The sequence below is a fragment of the Artemia sp. Qi Xiang Cuo genome, chromosome 21, assembly GCF_049724085.1.
Source record: "Artemia sp. Qi Xiang Cuo chromosome 21, ASM4972408v1, whole genome shotgun sequence".
Taxonomy (NCBI): Eukaryota; Metazoa; Arthropoda; class Branchiopoda; order Anostraca; family Artemiidae; genus Artemia; species Artemia sp. Qi Xiang Cuo.
In genome coordinates, this window is record NC_142814.1 from 21,696,707 (window position 1) to 21,712,484 (window position 15,778).

At 34.8% G+C, this 15,778-nt stretch overlaps 1 protein-coding gene across 3 annotated transcripts in view; it reads left to right on the forward strand.

Moving 5' to 3' along the window:
- Nucleotides 1-15,778, forward strand: part of CenG1A (Centaurin gamma 1A) — a 273,686-nt gene that overhangs the window by 71,265 nt on the left and 186,643 nt on the right. For 2 of the 3 annotated variants that reach the window (XM_089107128.1, XM_089107129.1), the window contains exon 2: nt 10,760-11,068. The exons of the other annotated variant lie outside the window; for it this stretch is intronic. In XM_089107128.1, the coding sequence (XP_088963254.1) occupies nt 10,780-11,068 (289 nt within the window). In that variant the 5' untranslated portion in view covers nt 10,760-10,779. The remainder of the gene's footprint in view (nt 1-10,759; nt 11,069-15,778) is intronic. 3 annotated transcript variants of the gene reach the window in all.

Sequence of the window (15,778 nt, forward strand, 5' to 3'; positions counted from 1 at the left end):
TTTTCTCCTTTTGGGGGAGGGTCCATAGGACCCTAGAAGTGAAGTACTTGAATATAATGTATCGATATACTGTCTGTAGTAGTATATCGATATAACGCATCGAATAAAATAGATTATTTGTAACGAAGTTATATTTAGTATTGTTCTTGTCTTTTTGTTGCTTGATGTTAAATCCTCCTTACTAGACAGCCTAATTTATTTCTATGCAATGAAGTGGGATTACTAAATTTAATTCATGCATTTATTGTGTTTTTGTTTTTATTAGTAAAACGTCATTAGTCTCGTGCTCTTCGTCAATATTAAGGTCCTTACTCATTCACATACATACAAATTTATATTGGGGAAAGAAGGGGGGGGGTTCGAAATAATAAGCAAAGATGAGTGAATTACATGCCATAGGGAACTTATAGCAAATTTATAAAATTTTGAGCTTTTGGAGTCGGTCAGGGGGCGAAGACCTATTTTAGTTTACTGTTATGGTCTTACTTTGGTAATACATTGAAACACTTTTTTTGGTGAAACACTTTTGTTTCAAGTTTTATTGGGGTTCTTACATATTATAGCGACCACACCCAATAAGTGAAGTTAGGTTAATTCTAATGAAATATACCGAAATATAATGAAAATTTAATATTTGAACAACAGTGTGGTCGCTATAATACGTAAGTACCTGTCTTGGTGTAATAAAAATAACTAGCTTGATATGTAACAATTGGCGTTTCAGATATTAAAACACAAATATTTTACCGCTACGGAGCCCAAAATCTTAATGTGAATTGATTCACTAATGTCATTTTTAAACACTAAAGCCCCCTTTTTTGTAAGTTTTTCGAGCTTAAATACCAATTTTAATGTGCGCTTATTTTTGAAATTTATTAGGAATACATTACAATTTCCGAGCCTTATTAAAGTTGAATAATAACGACACAAGAATTGACGACATATGAAGGTCAAATACTCCGTTTGCATTTTAGTTTTTGTTAAGTCTTTGTGAAACGCTGGCCCACCTAAATTGTCACTTTGATTACCTTTTGCGGTTTGGACGACCAAGCTGAGTGCTATTGTTTCTTTGCTGTTAATGGCGTGAAAAAATGGTTGTTTAATATTCAGTCAAATTTTTTGTTTTCAGGGGAAAAAACCTTCAAAAATCGTTGGTAGTCTTCAGAAAAATAACAAAAGTTTTATGGCTAGGTTTAAGTAATTGATTGCAATTTTATTTGAAATGATTACATTCTGTATAAAATCAATTGCTGGGGTTGTTGAAGAAACATAAATTAAACCTTAAGTGCTAATGCCCCTTGAAAGTTTGTATCAACTTGTCCCCATGGGCCACAGCTGCAGAGCCACAAATGCGATCATATCCATAGGATTGGTCAGCATGGGATTGATCATAGCCATAGGATTGATCGAACATGGTTAACCAATGTCATATCTGCAAGTGACCGGATTTTGTTGAATGAATTTTGCCAGTCGGCCAAGTGATTAGGCTAATAAAAGGAAATTTTGAAACCGCACGCCCCCTAAAACCAGATCTGTGTTTCAGTAACCGTTCTTAAAAAATGGGACAAACGGTCAAACTTCATTATTTCGATACGATCATCCCTGGAAAAAAAAATGATAAAATAAACATGCACCCGTTATCTTTGTTCTTGAAAAAATAGCAAAATTTTTCAAGCTTGGTTGAGACCTGAAAGCCCTTCGTGGTAGATATGGTACTGACGAGATTTCGCGAATCCTCTCCATTTTCCTCACCTATGAGGTATTATAGCTGGACTTGTCTCAATTTACTTTTTGGCCTGGGTTTTATTTACATAGCAAATTTCGGAAAATTCTATCAAATCAGAAAATTTCGTTAAAAAAATTGCAATTTGGGCTTCTAAGTTGACCTTTCTATAATATATATGAAAGGTCTCGAAGAGATGTAAAATTTTTGATCTCAAGTCAAAAGTGACAAAGTTTAGGATAAATAAGTAATTGACATCAAATCAATAAAATTTCATTTTTGATAAGAATAAAATTTGTTGCCAGTTTGTTTATGTAACTTTTAAACAAAATGAAGTTTCATTGTCGTTGACAAAATTACCGTATTGATCATTGTATGAATTTATGCTTCTAAAAAAAAAAATTAAAAAAAGTCTTAGAACGTACTTTTGACACAGATCCCTCAAGTCCTTTGAACGGTTCGGGCCTACAGTCTTTATATTCTCCCTTCCAAATTTAATTGGCGGAAAAGGATATTTATGAAATATTCATATTCTGATCTTAGCTATTCTCATTGGGCTATTTAAACAATATATTTTTGTTTAATTTTTGAAGGTACATTATTTTCAAAAGCTCCTTTATAGGCGAACCACACAGCTTCTTACATGTCGTTACAATTTTATTGTAGATAAATCATGTTTGTATCAAATATGTCTGTCCTTATCGTTTTGTAAACTATATTGACAGTTTGACAGAATGGAGCCTTTATCTTTTACAAACCTTTAGGTTTAAGTCTAAGCTCAATGTCTGGACTGTCTTTTTTTTTCACTTTTTTCTTATTGCTTTTCACCTTTTTCTCTAAAGTTTTGAATAGTAAGATTAGCTCATACCATAGGGATATTTTTCACCTTCAAGGGTGGATTGCTTTCAAAGCGCATTCCCCCTCTGGCTGGCCCTTCACCTGAATAAAGAAATGGAGTAGAACGAGTCTTTTGGAAATGCATTCTGTTTTTATGAATATTCAGTTTTTCCTTGGAATGGTGAAAATGGTCTAGGGATATAGGCTTCGTGAGAAATTCCTATTGTTAAGTGGTTTTACCTAGATAGGCATACCTAATTCTAAGTCGTTAACGTTGCCCAAGAAATACATCTGCTACTATTACTTGTAAGAGTCCGACGTTTGACAGATCCTAAGTTTTAAGGATTGATCGAAGTTACAATAAGTACTCAAAGTTCGTACAATGCCAATAAATTATTTTAGTTCGGAATTTTAAAAAGGTGTTTGCAAACTTAGCCGATTTAAATAACTATTTTACAACCTTTCTTTTCCTTAATACGCACTGAAATAAGAGGGGTATTGTGTATTTTCTCCCTTGCATGTGACCTGAGATGCCACCGGGCCCGTGTCCTCCACCCAAGGCTGTATCCAGAATGGGGGGCTAGGGGTTTTTACACCTACTCCGAAATGTTTCTCCTACTCGTATAAGCGTCAAATTTTTGATGCTTTTTTAATGTTTTTTTTCTGTAAAACCCTCTCTTTAAAGAATCCTTTTTTAACCACCATCCCCTACTCCCCCCCCCCAAAAAAAAAAACATGGATAGGACCGTGCCTCCACCTGAAATATCCATATTTTAACCGATGTATCCTATAATTTTTTGTATTTTAATTTAAATTAACTATTTTGTTTGTGCTTGATAGTGCTTGATCAATATGACCATGTGCCTGGTTTTACCGAAGTAAATCATTTCTCGTGTTAGGTTTCAAACCATATGAGCGGGCAAATGTCAACATTTAAGGAAATATAACCCGGGACATAATCATTTCCTAGCCCTATTTTGGCACGTTTAATGTCGCAATTTGGTGAATAGGATTCAAAATCTAAGATCTGCCCATGAATTTGAGACCAAGTCAACCAGATTTTTTTTATTTGTGTCCAGTGAGCTTGAAAGTGGTTGGGCTTGCTTCTGAGAGGGAGCCCCTCACCGCGAAAAAACTTAGGAAAATTTATTCTTAGACCACAAAAAGATTTTTATTCATAGCTGATAACCCACCTAGGCTTCTCCCTTTTTTCTGGGACCGAGCCAACGCCATTTCATGACCAAGCAAAAATAGTATCGGCTTCGATAAGACCGGATCAGAATGGAGGACGAAAATCACGGTAACGAAATGCCACAAAATACTATAGAAAAGCAAATTGGAATTACAGTTATACATTCGAACACTGGATAAGTTACATTCGTCTCTCCCAGGGCTTCAACATTGAGTTGGACTCAAACATGCCAGAAGTCCTTGAGTCAAAATCTATGTTTATAAGTTAGGGACTCCACTGTTTTAACTAGAATTTTCTTTTTAAAATATTGATTATATATTCAGTTGGTAGGATATATGGCTACCCCCAAGCTAATTGTTCCTCTTAACGTGGTGTTATTGTTGGGCTTGTCAGAATACAAAATTTGGACACAAAGATTTTTTTATTGGGTTCACTGCCTTAGATGCATACAAAAATATCTCTTCGTAGTTGTTGGGAAACTATGCTCAACATTACAGTCTGCGGTTTCTTGAAACGCACTTTGTTATTTTGGAGGTAGACTGAGGAGTCAGTGGATCTTACTAAAATATGTAAACACACAAATTAAAACATAAAATGTAAGTTTTATCATAAATAACATGCCACAGCTCGCTTGAAAACTGGGTGTATTACCGTGTGTATTTGTCGATTACACCAGAGGTGTTAGCGCTAAATTTGCTTGTCACCTGAAAATTCTCTCCGAACATTTGTATTTTTAAACAACTTGTTCCCCTTTGAGCCATATCTTTCAAATCCTTTGTTCGTCGAGGTACTGATCGATTCCTTTTATTTTTTATTTTTTTATTGTAAATTACGATTTTTGGTCACTCTTCATCTGCGGTTTATGACACTTATGATTTATCGTATTTTTGTCGTATTTTTTCCCTCTTTTTAGAGAAAAAGATGTTCCGCAGTAGTATGTCATACTCTATTTAATATGATAAATCTGACTTTTTTTCTGGTTAATATGAGCTGAATGATTGATTGTGATGGTTTGCATTGTGACTCAGCCATTGATATATCGAATTATCATAATCTATAGATACTGCCCTTTGCTTTGATGATCCCTAGTTTTCACTGGACTAATTGTTTGTTCCGTACTTTCGAGAAGCAGCAGATACACTCTACAAAGATGGCTTGAAAACGGGTTAAACCAGCTCGTTTAGGCTGCAAAAGTTACGGAAGCTTATTTATTTTTGTAGTTTAAGGACGGGAAAAAGAAATGTCCAGAGAAACTTAGCCCATCAATGACCTGTGGAGAAAGGAGGTTTTTTGATACTGTTGTACTAATTGGCACACAGCGCTATAGACTGTCCAAGAAATGCAGTCATGGAGACCCGTAAAGCGGGTAATTGCTATCTTAATTGGTCGCAAAGCGTTGTTCCTCATTGAATTTACAATATTTAAACTGCTGCTTTTTGTGGTTTAGGGGGGGGGAAGGTACCTAAGTTAGGTTAGGTTACTTATTTAATATATGCTATGCTTTACCCCCACCCCCCTAATGTCCAAATATTAGCCCAAATTTGTTTCTAAACTATTATATATGCATCCTATTTTATTTTTTTTATTATTAGCATTAATCAAACTTGACTTCTTTCGTGTGAACCATTAAGTGCAACAGTACTGTTTTTGTTTTTTTTAATCTTATACAAGTATTTTTTATTATCATTAGGAAACTATATTTGATTACACAATATAAAATAATAACTGAGTCTTGTAAAAAAAACAAAAACGGTTTTTTAAGCACTGCATTGTCCTTCAAATAAGAAGAATGTCACGTTTAGATATGATTCATCGTAGAGGGAACAGTTTCTGAAATATAGGACGTTGGTTCTGTATAAATACAGGTTCTATTTTGACACATACGAAGTCCGAGCATTCGGCCCATGTTTGTCTTGCCAAAATTTCAGATATTTCCTATGTATCGCCTATTTTTATTGTCTTTCGAAGCTATGCCACCCTTTGAAACCTAGCCTTTCTCTGAAAAAAGAAGTACGTGCCTGCTTGGTATTTGACTTCATGTTTTCATATTGTATTAGGTCACCAAAGACATCTCCTCGGGCCCAGTTTCTTACTTGCAATTTTGGAAAAATAACCATCTCCTGTTTGGGAATATGTGTCAACTTTTGTTGTGTTCGATTTATCAATGTTTCTAAAAAAAAGTTTCTAAATGTTTCTAAAAAATGTTTAGAATGTTTCTAAAAAAAAAGTTTCTAAATGTTTCTAAAAAATGTTTAGAATGTTTCTAAAAAAAAGTCTTGTGTATTGTATTACTGCTGGGTAGCATCATAAAGCAATAAATACTTTGGGATGGAAAACTTTCTCTTTTCAGTTGTGTCACTTATGTTGACCCCGAGCTCCCAAAGGTGTGCATCCGGGGTCTCAAAGCTGGCAAACTCTTGTCAACATTTTGTCAAGATCACACTCAAAAATTAGATTCCCTACAAAAAAAGGTGAGAAATAGCACAGAAACCCAAAACTCGAAGCTTCATAATTATTCAAAATACCATAACACAATATAAATGCCGATGGGACCCTCGAGGATCATTTTGTATTTTACAAGGAATCTTGCTAAAATTGTCAAGCTTGAAATAATTGAATTCAATTCAACGAGGACATACATGCGGTTGTAATACATTTAGTTACAGGGGTAAAAATCACCCCTTTTTAATACTTTGTTTTCGCAGATATCCCGCCCATACAATTTATTCTCTATTGCTTCACTGTTTTCATTCAGAGCAATCGCTATGATGTAAATTGAATGGAAAAAAAGAATAACAGATTTACAACTTGAAAAATTGAATTTGAAGCGTTTCAACCCTGGTTAGGGGTGAAAACTCCATTATATCTACTCTTTTTTGTCACTCTTGGATATTATTTATTTGTAAGTGCTGACAAGACTGAATGCCATAAATTGCAATTTTCACGACGTTTACGTATGTAACGGGTTATTGAGCTATAAAGGGGTAAAAATTGATAGCCTACCCTTTGGGAATTTCTTTATTCTGGAATTCTAAAGGATATGTGCTGTAGAAATTACTGCTTGTTCTAATTTTTTTCCTTCCTTTTGTCAAAGACATCTCCCCTTCACATAGGTCTAAAGGTATGTAGTTTTACGCCTTTTTTCTTAGAAATCAACGTCAGTCAGACACCCAACTAGGATTTGATTTGTTGCATTGGTACCACCTTTTCTTATTTTAAAACTCGCTTTTGTTTGAGAGAAGAGTTTTTTTCGTTTGTACCATGGTATCATATCTTGCACGTGCAAAGGGGAACAGGGAGGAATTCTATCATGGAACATCCTGCTTAAAAAAGTATTGAAAGGTTCAAAATATCGGCGCTTGGCTAGGTCCAAAGCGCGGAAATTTATCTTGGGGGGGGGAGTTGATATTACGAATTTGATAAATAGGGATAATTTTGTGAAAACGGTAGGAAATAATAGGAACAATTGTGAAAATCTCGAGATTTTGGGGTTGAATGTTGCCGAAGACACTCCTCCAACTACTGAAGTGCGTTCATTGGGCCTAAAAGTCAGGGGTATAGACTTGGTGCGTTAAACTTCCAATTGTGACTCAGAGACCATAGAAGTTTGAGAGACCCCTAACTCTATCTAGGATATGGCTCCATTTTTATTTTTGAAATATATATATATATATATATATATATATATATATATATATATATATATATATATATATATATATATATATATATATATATATATATATATATATATATATATATATAAACCCCAATTCCAAAGCTCCACATCAGCTTTAGAAAATTTTAGACGGGGATTGATTTAGCCCACCACCAAAATTCGAGATAATCTCTTTTATCACGAGATAATTGTCTTTGATCTTGAGTCGAGTCCAAGTATTTGGATTGGATTGGCTCGAGTCTAACGAGTGACAACTCAAGTGTAATATCTTTGATATGTTAGAATTTAAGACCCCAGAGCGTAAGCTGAAACTATGACAGATCGTACATTGAAGTGAATCTCTTTGCGAAAAATTGCAGTTGCATGTTTACTGACTTCGAGTGCTGTTGCTGTTGCATGCATACTGACTTTGGAAACAAGGGGGTGATTTTTAATTTTTGTCTAGTGATCTAATTTAAAAATTTGACCAAGCACACATCTTCTTTCTAGAAAAAAAATAATGGGGAAAAAGTCACGGAGGGCAGAAGTCCCCCCGATCGGTACGCAACCAGGACAGTAACAAAGTAACCTATGTAAATAGCTTGCTTTTTGTACCGGATTCTATTGAACTGATATAATATGTTGTTCTTGAACTGTTTCATTTCTGTTTCTATCAGTAATAGTGCTAACGAGAAATCTGTTAGATTTCAAAGATCTTCAAACCTTAATCTAACTATGATCTTCGATAGTTATTTGGTTTTCTGATTGATTTTTGATATTTGATTGCTTCAAAACAAATTTTGCCCCCCCCCCCACCGCTTACTATAATGAACGCCAAGCTCAGACTGAAAGAACTTCTAAAATATGTTTCAAGAATCTCACCTTTGTATTTTGCAAATAAATAACTTCACGAAATGAATCGTATTGTTAAAAACCTTGCAGAATAATAATTGAGAGATAAGTTATTGTTCTGCCAGTTATTAAAGATAGAAAGGAGATTGGACAGTAGAAGTGTGGTCAATTTCCGAATAATTTGATTTATTAATCGATGGATGGTTCACTGCAATTTTCCCTTGATGGTGTATGTCAAATTCGCTGGATGTTAATGACTGGCACTTTTTTGGTTTTAAGACACGGTTTTTCCTGAATCCAGCCTTTAGATTTGACGAATATTTAGAACGGAACAAGTGTGATGCAGATGTTGAGGGGTTTTGCAATAGCAGGCGCGTGGGGAGCCAAGTCAGTAGGGGTGTGTCGAAACTGTAGGATTTAAAAAAGAACAGTGGCCAGATTTTGGAGAATTTCCCGGTCAGGTTTCGTTGTTAACCCTGACTCACACTATTTTTTTAAATGGAATAATGGAATAAATAGCGAAAATCTGGTCTCTATTCATTTTTCTATATCTATGGTCAAAGTCAAGAGACCTTGCGAAGTGTAATCAAAGGCTGAACTAATGCAGTCGATCTTTTTCAAATCCGACTTTTTTTTCTGAAAACTTTAGCAAAAGCTTGAATAAGACCAAACGCTTAGAAGAAGTACAGTTGCACATTCATTTCCACAAGCAGCAATGAATTGTATCGCTTAATCGATAGAGAAATGTCTTAATTATTTCCCCATTACCCCCAGGGTTGGTTTCATAGTTGTTAAATTCAGCGGAAAAATAAAGAATACCGTCACATTCTATAGAAGGTACGATTTGTTAAATATCTTTTTTCAGTTCAGTTAGTTCTTCATTAAACAGACACTGTATTCAATTTTTCCCTTTCGGTTGGTTAAGTTTATTAAAAGGTGTTTTGTCTCTATTGTAATCTTAATTTGGTGTTAAAATAGTTCGGTTAAATGTTTTGAACATTTCTGTCACGTCCTGATTCTTCTGTGTCATTTATGCGCCTCAGTCAGTTTTATAAAAAGTATAGAACTTTTTGTTTTGTCAACTACTTTCTTAAATGTTTAATACAAGATTTTTACATTAATTTATGAATTTATGATTCATTTTTAAATAGCTTCACAACGGGGTTTCCATGAAAATGCATACTATGTACAGGGCTGTATCCAGGATTTTTGTTAGGGGGGGGGGTCTACAAAAAAAGATTAAAAACTGCTTCAAAAATGTGTTTGTATGCAGAATTTTTGCGTTTTTACGAGTGAAAAAATCATTTCGAGAGGGGTAGGTATAACCCCCTAACCCCTCCCCTGAATACGGCCTTGACTGTGTGGTTACTTGCTAAAAAAGGCACAAACAAGATATTTTCCTTAGTCTAATTCCCCCTCCTTGAATAAATTAGAACCAAGCAGCTCAGACTAAGCGTGTGTTACTTTATGTAAATGTTTGTTTGTTTGTTTTTTTTGTTTTTTGTTTTTGTTTTTTTGCAAAAAAATTAAGTCTGTCAGTATGTTGGTTACTATCCCGTTTCAAAATTTGCAACTTCAGTTTTGTTTCTTTTGATTTGTCTCCGATTTATCGGATGATTTTCAAGGCTGTAGTTTTCCTATTTCGGGTCTTTGAAAAAGAACTTAGAATTAGCCACCGGTAGGAAACCCCTTTGTCTTTCATGTGTATGAATGTTCTGAATAATCGGTTCGCGCAATTTTTTCATAAATAAGGTTGCCGTGAAGTGGCCTATCCTCAGAGTTTGATATCCGGAAATGACATAAATTTTGAAATATAAACAAGCACAACGTTTCAATAGGAATTTAAAATATTTGGTGACCAGGAAAGAGTCCTTAGGATAATCTAATGGGAGGCAATCCTCTTGTCCTTAGTGTGCGAGGTATAGTTTGAGCAATCCTCTGAACTGGTAAAAGAGGCAAATCCTCTGAACCTTAGCTTGGAAAGTAAGAATTTTTTTGGCCCAATGTTATTAGTAAGCCTTTAGTAAACAGAATGTTATTTACTTTTTCCGGTGCTGTTGCACTAATTGGTACACAGTGCTATAGACTGTCCAAGGAATGCAGTCATGGAGACCCGTAAAGCGGGTGATTGCTATCTAAATTGATTGCAAAGCGTGGTTTCTCATTGAATTTACAATATTTAAGCTGTTGTTTTTGAGGTTTGGGGGGGGCCGAAGGTACCTAGGTTAGGTTAAACTACGTATTTAATATATGCTATGCTTTACCCTCCACCCCCCCCTCCCCAATGAGCAAATATATAGTCCAAATTGGTTTCTAAACTATTATATATTCATCCTATTTTTTTTATTTTTTTTTATTGGTATTAACCACACTTGACTTCTTTCGTGCGTACCTTAAGTGCAACATTACCCTTTTTCCTTCTAAATAATTAAAGAAGTGGCAAGGAAGAGATAGAGAGAACGTGTGGAAAAATAACCCCTATAGATTTTTTGTTCAGCATATTAGGAAATATTCATTATGTGTGAATATAAGCAGCACCCTAAAATGAAATCATCGTCAGTGTTTCTGGAACGACTACCCTTATATAACAGATTGTTAAACTTTGGGAGAAATAAGGAAAATTTAAATCCATCCCCGTTCCAACGTGGTTGTGTTGTTTCTGATAATTTGAAGCGCAAAAACGTCACTGTCCCTAGTAGACAGGAGGATGAAAAAGGGACAGCGTCGACTCTGTTCAGATCTTTTAGAAGAAAGTCCCTCCGAAGATCGTTCCGCAGAACTAAATCACTGGTGGCAAAAGATGTTGGTAAGTTCTTTATCGTTTTATGGCAAGTAGTTTTAGCACTGCTTAATCAGTTTATTACCAATACTTTATGGACTTAGAGTAATTTAAGTGGCTGGCTGCTTGATCGTCACCTCCTACATCAGTCGGAGTTACGAGCTGGTGACTTAGTTTTGTTTTGATTCAATCATCTCTGCTCTGACAGATCTGACACTCCTCGTATAAGATTCTGGGTATGCAAAACTAAATACTTGTACCTATCACTTTTCCAAATGGTAACTCTATTTGTTAAGCATCCAAATTTCATCTGAAAAAAATCGGAAGCTTAACTTAATGCTTGAGTAAAAAAGAGACAAAAAAATATATGTTTATAACTTTTTTTTTAAATTGACTTTTATCTCTAGTTACAAACGTACACGTATGGGAATAAGATAATAGCGTAAAATCGACATGAAAGATCCCTGGGATAGTTTACAAAAATTGATTCCAGTAACTCATCTTTTCAGTTATCCTTTCCTCCCTCCTCATATAAAAAATGTTTGTACCCTTCAAATATTTGACCTATATACCTGTATCGGTAATTTTTTCGCCAAGCTTGGAAATACGTAAAGACAAACATTATCCTACTAGCTTATGATGCAGTTGCCCCAGTCTATGCCTAATAATTGATTCTATTTGTGTATTTTGACCATAAGGAATATTGTGAAATGATAAAAGAAATAGTTGACTGTCCCTTTAACCCAATGATTTGTCAAAACTAGAAGCAAACAAAATCGACCCCATCATTAATCCCTTGTCGTCGAATAAGCTGTCAGACAGGGACATGATTGACCTTACGGATTTGCCAGAAATGTGTGAAAACATGGAATTCATGTCTTTTGTAAATATAATGCAAGAGAAAGTATGGTACTTTTTCGCACTGGGACAACTATTCTCTTTTTTTTTATAGAAAAAACAAGAAATAATGTTTTTGAAGAATTTACTGATACAAAACGGATGAAAACTAGATGATTCATGAGGAATAATCAAATGAGGCACAAAATTCATGAAAATTGAAAGTTGAAAAATCAACTGTCCAAGTTATCACCACAGTGGCTTGAAGTTTCTCATTTTTTTTACAATGTATATATGGACTTCATTTTCGAATCTTTGATCAAAGCTACATCATCTCAATATGCTCTAGAACAGGGGTGGCCAACCCGCGGGCCGCGTAACATTTTTGCGGCCCGCGAGATTCATCACACTTACATTTTGCGCCCTCATGATGCGCGCACATCTTGGAACATCACAGATTCGATGTTTCACTCTAAACAATGTTGTTTATCGATGTATATAGCCCAAGTATTATATTGTTACCTTGTATAGCCCAAGTATTATCAATGTGTCATGTTATGCAAGTAGTTACAAAAACAGTGAATTACATTCGATCATATGCACTTGCGCATCGACAATTTAAGGATTTTCTGAAAGAATTAGATTCTGAACACGGTGACGTTGTGTGCTTCAGTCGAGTCCACTGTAGAGTATTATATTCTCTCTACTGTGGTCGAGTCAGATAGTTCAGTCGTGGAAGATGTTTACAACGATTTTACCAGTTACAAGAAGAAATTGATTTGCTTATGAATGACAAACGACAGAAAAACGAATGACAAAACAAAGTTATGTGCCAGAATTCAGAAATGATGAGTGGCTTTCGGATTTATGCTTTTTAGTGGATATTGTCAACAAACTCAATGAACTAAATATATCATTGCGAGGAAAATATAACGTCACAGTTGATACATTTAATCACATCAAAGCATTTCAGAACAAATTTTTGCTATTTGAATCACAATTGAAAATTAATAATGCTCACCACTTTCCATTGTTGAAAGAATTTAAGAAATCAAAATGGAACAATTATTTCAAATATGCGACAGAAATAAGAAAACTTGCAGATGCTTTTGAAAGCTTATTCAATAATTTAGAGTTGGAAAAAATACACCAAAAATTTTTGAAATATATTCATCTCCTTTTCATGTTGAAATTGAGTCTGTCCAAGAATATCTCTAACTGGATCTGATTGACATACAATGCACTAATGAATTAAAACACATGTTTGAAAATTCATAATCAAAAATATGTATACATTTTTTTAACATTTACATCACAAAAAGAAAAAATATCCAAATTAAGAAAATTTGTACAAAAAGTTGTTAGCGCTTTTGGTTCAGCTTACACATGTGAATCGTTTTTTTTTTTAGAAAATGAAATTGACCAAACACAAAGGACGCTCAAACATAACGGACGCTAACCTGCAACACCAATTACGATATGAAGATACCCAAATTGAGATCGACTTGCAAAAGCTAAGTGAAAAAGTGGAGAAATAAATATTGCCCTAGTGAAATAAAGGTTTGTCTACGATTTTATTTTGTTATTTTTTTATTGTTATTATATATATTTTTTACAATGTGCATTTAGTATCATTATTATTATTATATTATCTATGTCTCCTCCCTCAAATCATAGCCTATTAATTAACAAGTTTGTTGATGGAAATTTGGAATTGTTGTTCGTTGTAAATGATGACTTGATTTGTCTTTTTAGACATTTGACTCGAAAGTAACCGTACCCTGAGAGACGAAGTGTTAGAATGTGGAAAATAGATTCCGAGGGGGAGAATTCTTACAACTGGATCAGACTCTGTGGAAGAAAGGAATATTACTGTTAATTAATTTTTGACTTAAAAATAGAAATAAAATAGATTGTTGTGTAAGAAAAATAATGCTTTTATATACTCAATAGTTTCAAATACTTCCAATTAAAGATAATTCACAACATTGCGAATATCGGACACATTACAAATTTCTGAGAGACCTGTGTCCGCCATTTTTAATTGCATTTTGACTGGCACTTGTATGTGATATTTTATTGCGTAAAAGAGTGAAGAAGTGTAGGTTTCCTGCAGTAAAAGATAGTTTTGAACACTGTATATATCTATCTACTGTGGTTTTGAGTGAAAAAAGAAGTATTCTCGTCAATAATTTAGCCTATTACAGTATTAGCACCTACAATAATATGCACTTCATTAGTTTGAAACTGTAATGTGTTTCAAAATATCGTTTAAAATCAATTGTGGTTAAATCAAATCGTTAAGGCCAACTGTGGTTAAGTCAAACACGATTAATAGACATTAAATGATAATAGTAGTGTATATAAGTCCTAAGCTGCACAGAGGACTCCTAATATCAATGCTCACTGCTATTAATATAAAAAACTTCTAGACAAGATAACCTCTGACTTAAACCTCTTGTTGGCAGCGTTGGTAACGTATTAGTTAAAGAATGGTTGTGCGGGTGTTTGAGCGGATTAACTAAGTAAATGATTGTATCAACGCAGCGAGTGAGACTCAAGCTGTTCCAATACGAAAAGTAACTCTTATCTTTTCTCTCGAAAAGAAAAGGCTCTCAAGGGTGTCGCGAGTACAGGCTTAAGTTGGCCGAGACTGTCGCTATGGAGAGCTATATCGTCTGTGAAGTCCATATCAGACAGTCTTCCCGGCTAGACCCCGGTGCCACGCCGGCGCATCGACCGAACGCCGTGACTATCCCCGTCAAATATTAATTTTATAACATAATTCTTCACTACTCTCTCGTTCGTTAATTTTCATCTCTTGTGATACTTTGCATATAAACCAGACAGATACAATTGCAATATAGCCTACACAGTTCTTCATATGTTGACAAAAGTATCATCTTTATGAAATTAAATAAAAAAAACAGTATTTTAACTGAAAGTAAGGAGCGACATTAAAACTGAAAACGAACAGCAATTATTCCGTATATGAAAAAGGCTGTCCCCTCCTCAACGCCTCGCTCTTTACGCTAAAATTTTTTATTGTTTTAAAAATTAGAGTGGTGAAAAAGAGTCAAACTTTAGCGTAAAGAGTGAGGTGCTGAGGAGGGGATAGCCCCTTTCATATGCGGAATAATTGCTGTTCGTTTTAAGTTTTAATGTCGCTCCTTACTTTCAGTTTAAAAAAAACGTGTTTTTTATTTAATTTCTGAACGTTTTTCAACTAATGCAGGTTCGATTTTGGCTCACCGTGCATGAAAAATTAAAACACGATTTACATATTAATCATACCTAGCCCCCTCCTCAATACCTTGCTTTTTACACTAAAGCTGTTAGCACTTTAAAAAAAGCTTCATATTCTAATTAAACAGCCCCTTTGTTTCAATTTTAGTAAACAGTCAAACGTTAGCGTAAAGAATAAGGTATTGAGGAGGCTCACCCTCTGTGAAATATACCCCTCCCCCTTACGAAAAACTCCATGAAAATTTCATCCAACGTAAAGTGCCTCCCCCCGTCAAATACCCTCCAGGCAGTTTCGTCCTCGCTGAGAATCCCCCCTCTCTGTAAAATTGCTTTTGGACGATTCAGCCTGAAAATTCCTCCTTAGCATTTTTTCATTGGAATAACACTAATTTATAATCGGTTTCTCGATCACTCCAGAAATGCCCCCTTTCGTGGAAATTATTTTCCAGAAAACAAAACACGCGGAAAAAGGCCCCCGGATAATTCCTCTGGAACATCTCCATATTAAAAAAAAACTTGGCAAAGCAAATGTAAGACAGTTGAAAGGAACCTTGCGTAGTAACTCCATCCAAAACCCCAAGCGGATATTTCCCCTAGACTGATTACTAGACCTAAAATTTCCTACCACATGACGCGTCTTCGCGTAGTACTCCA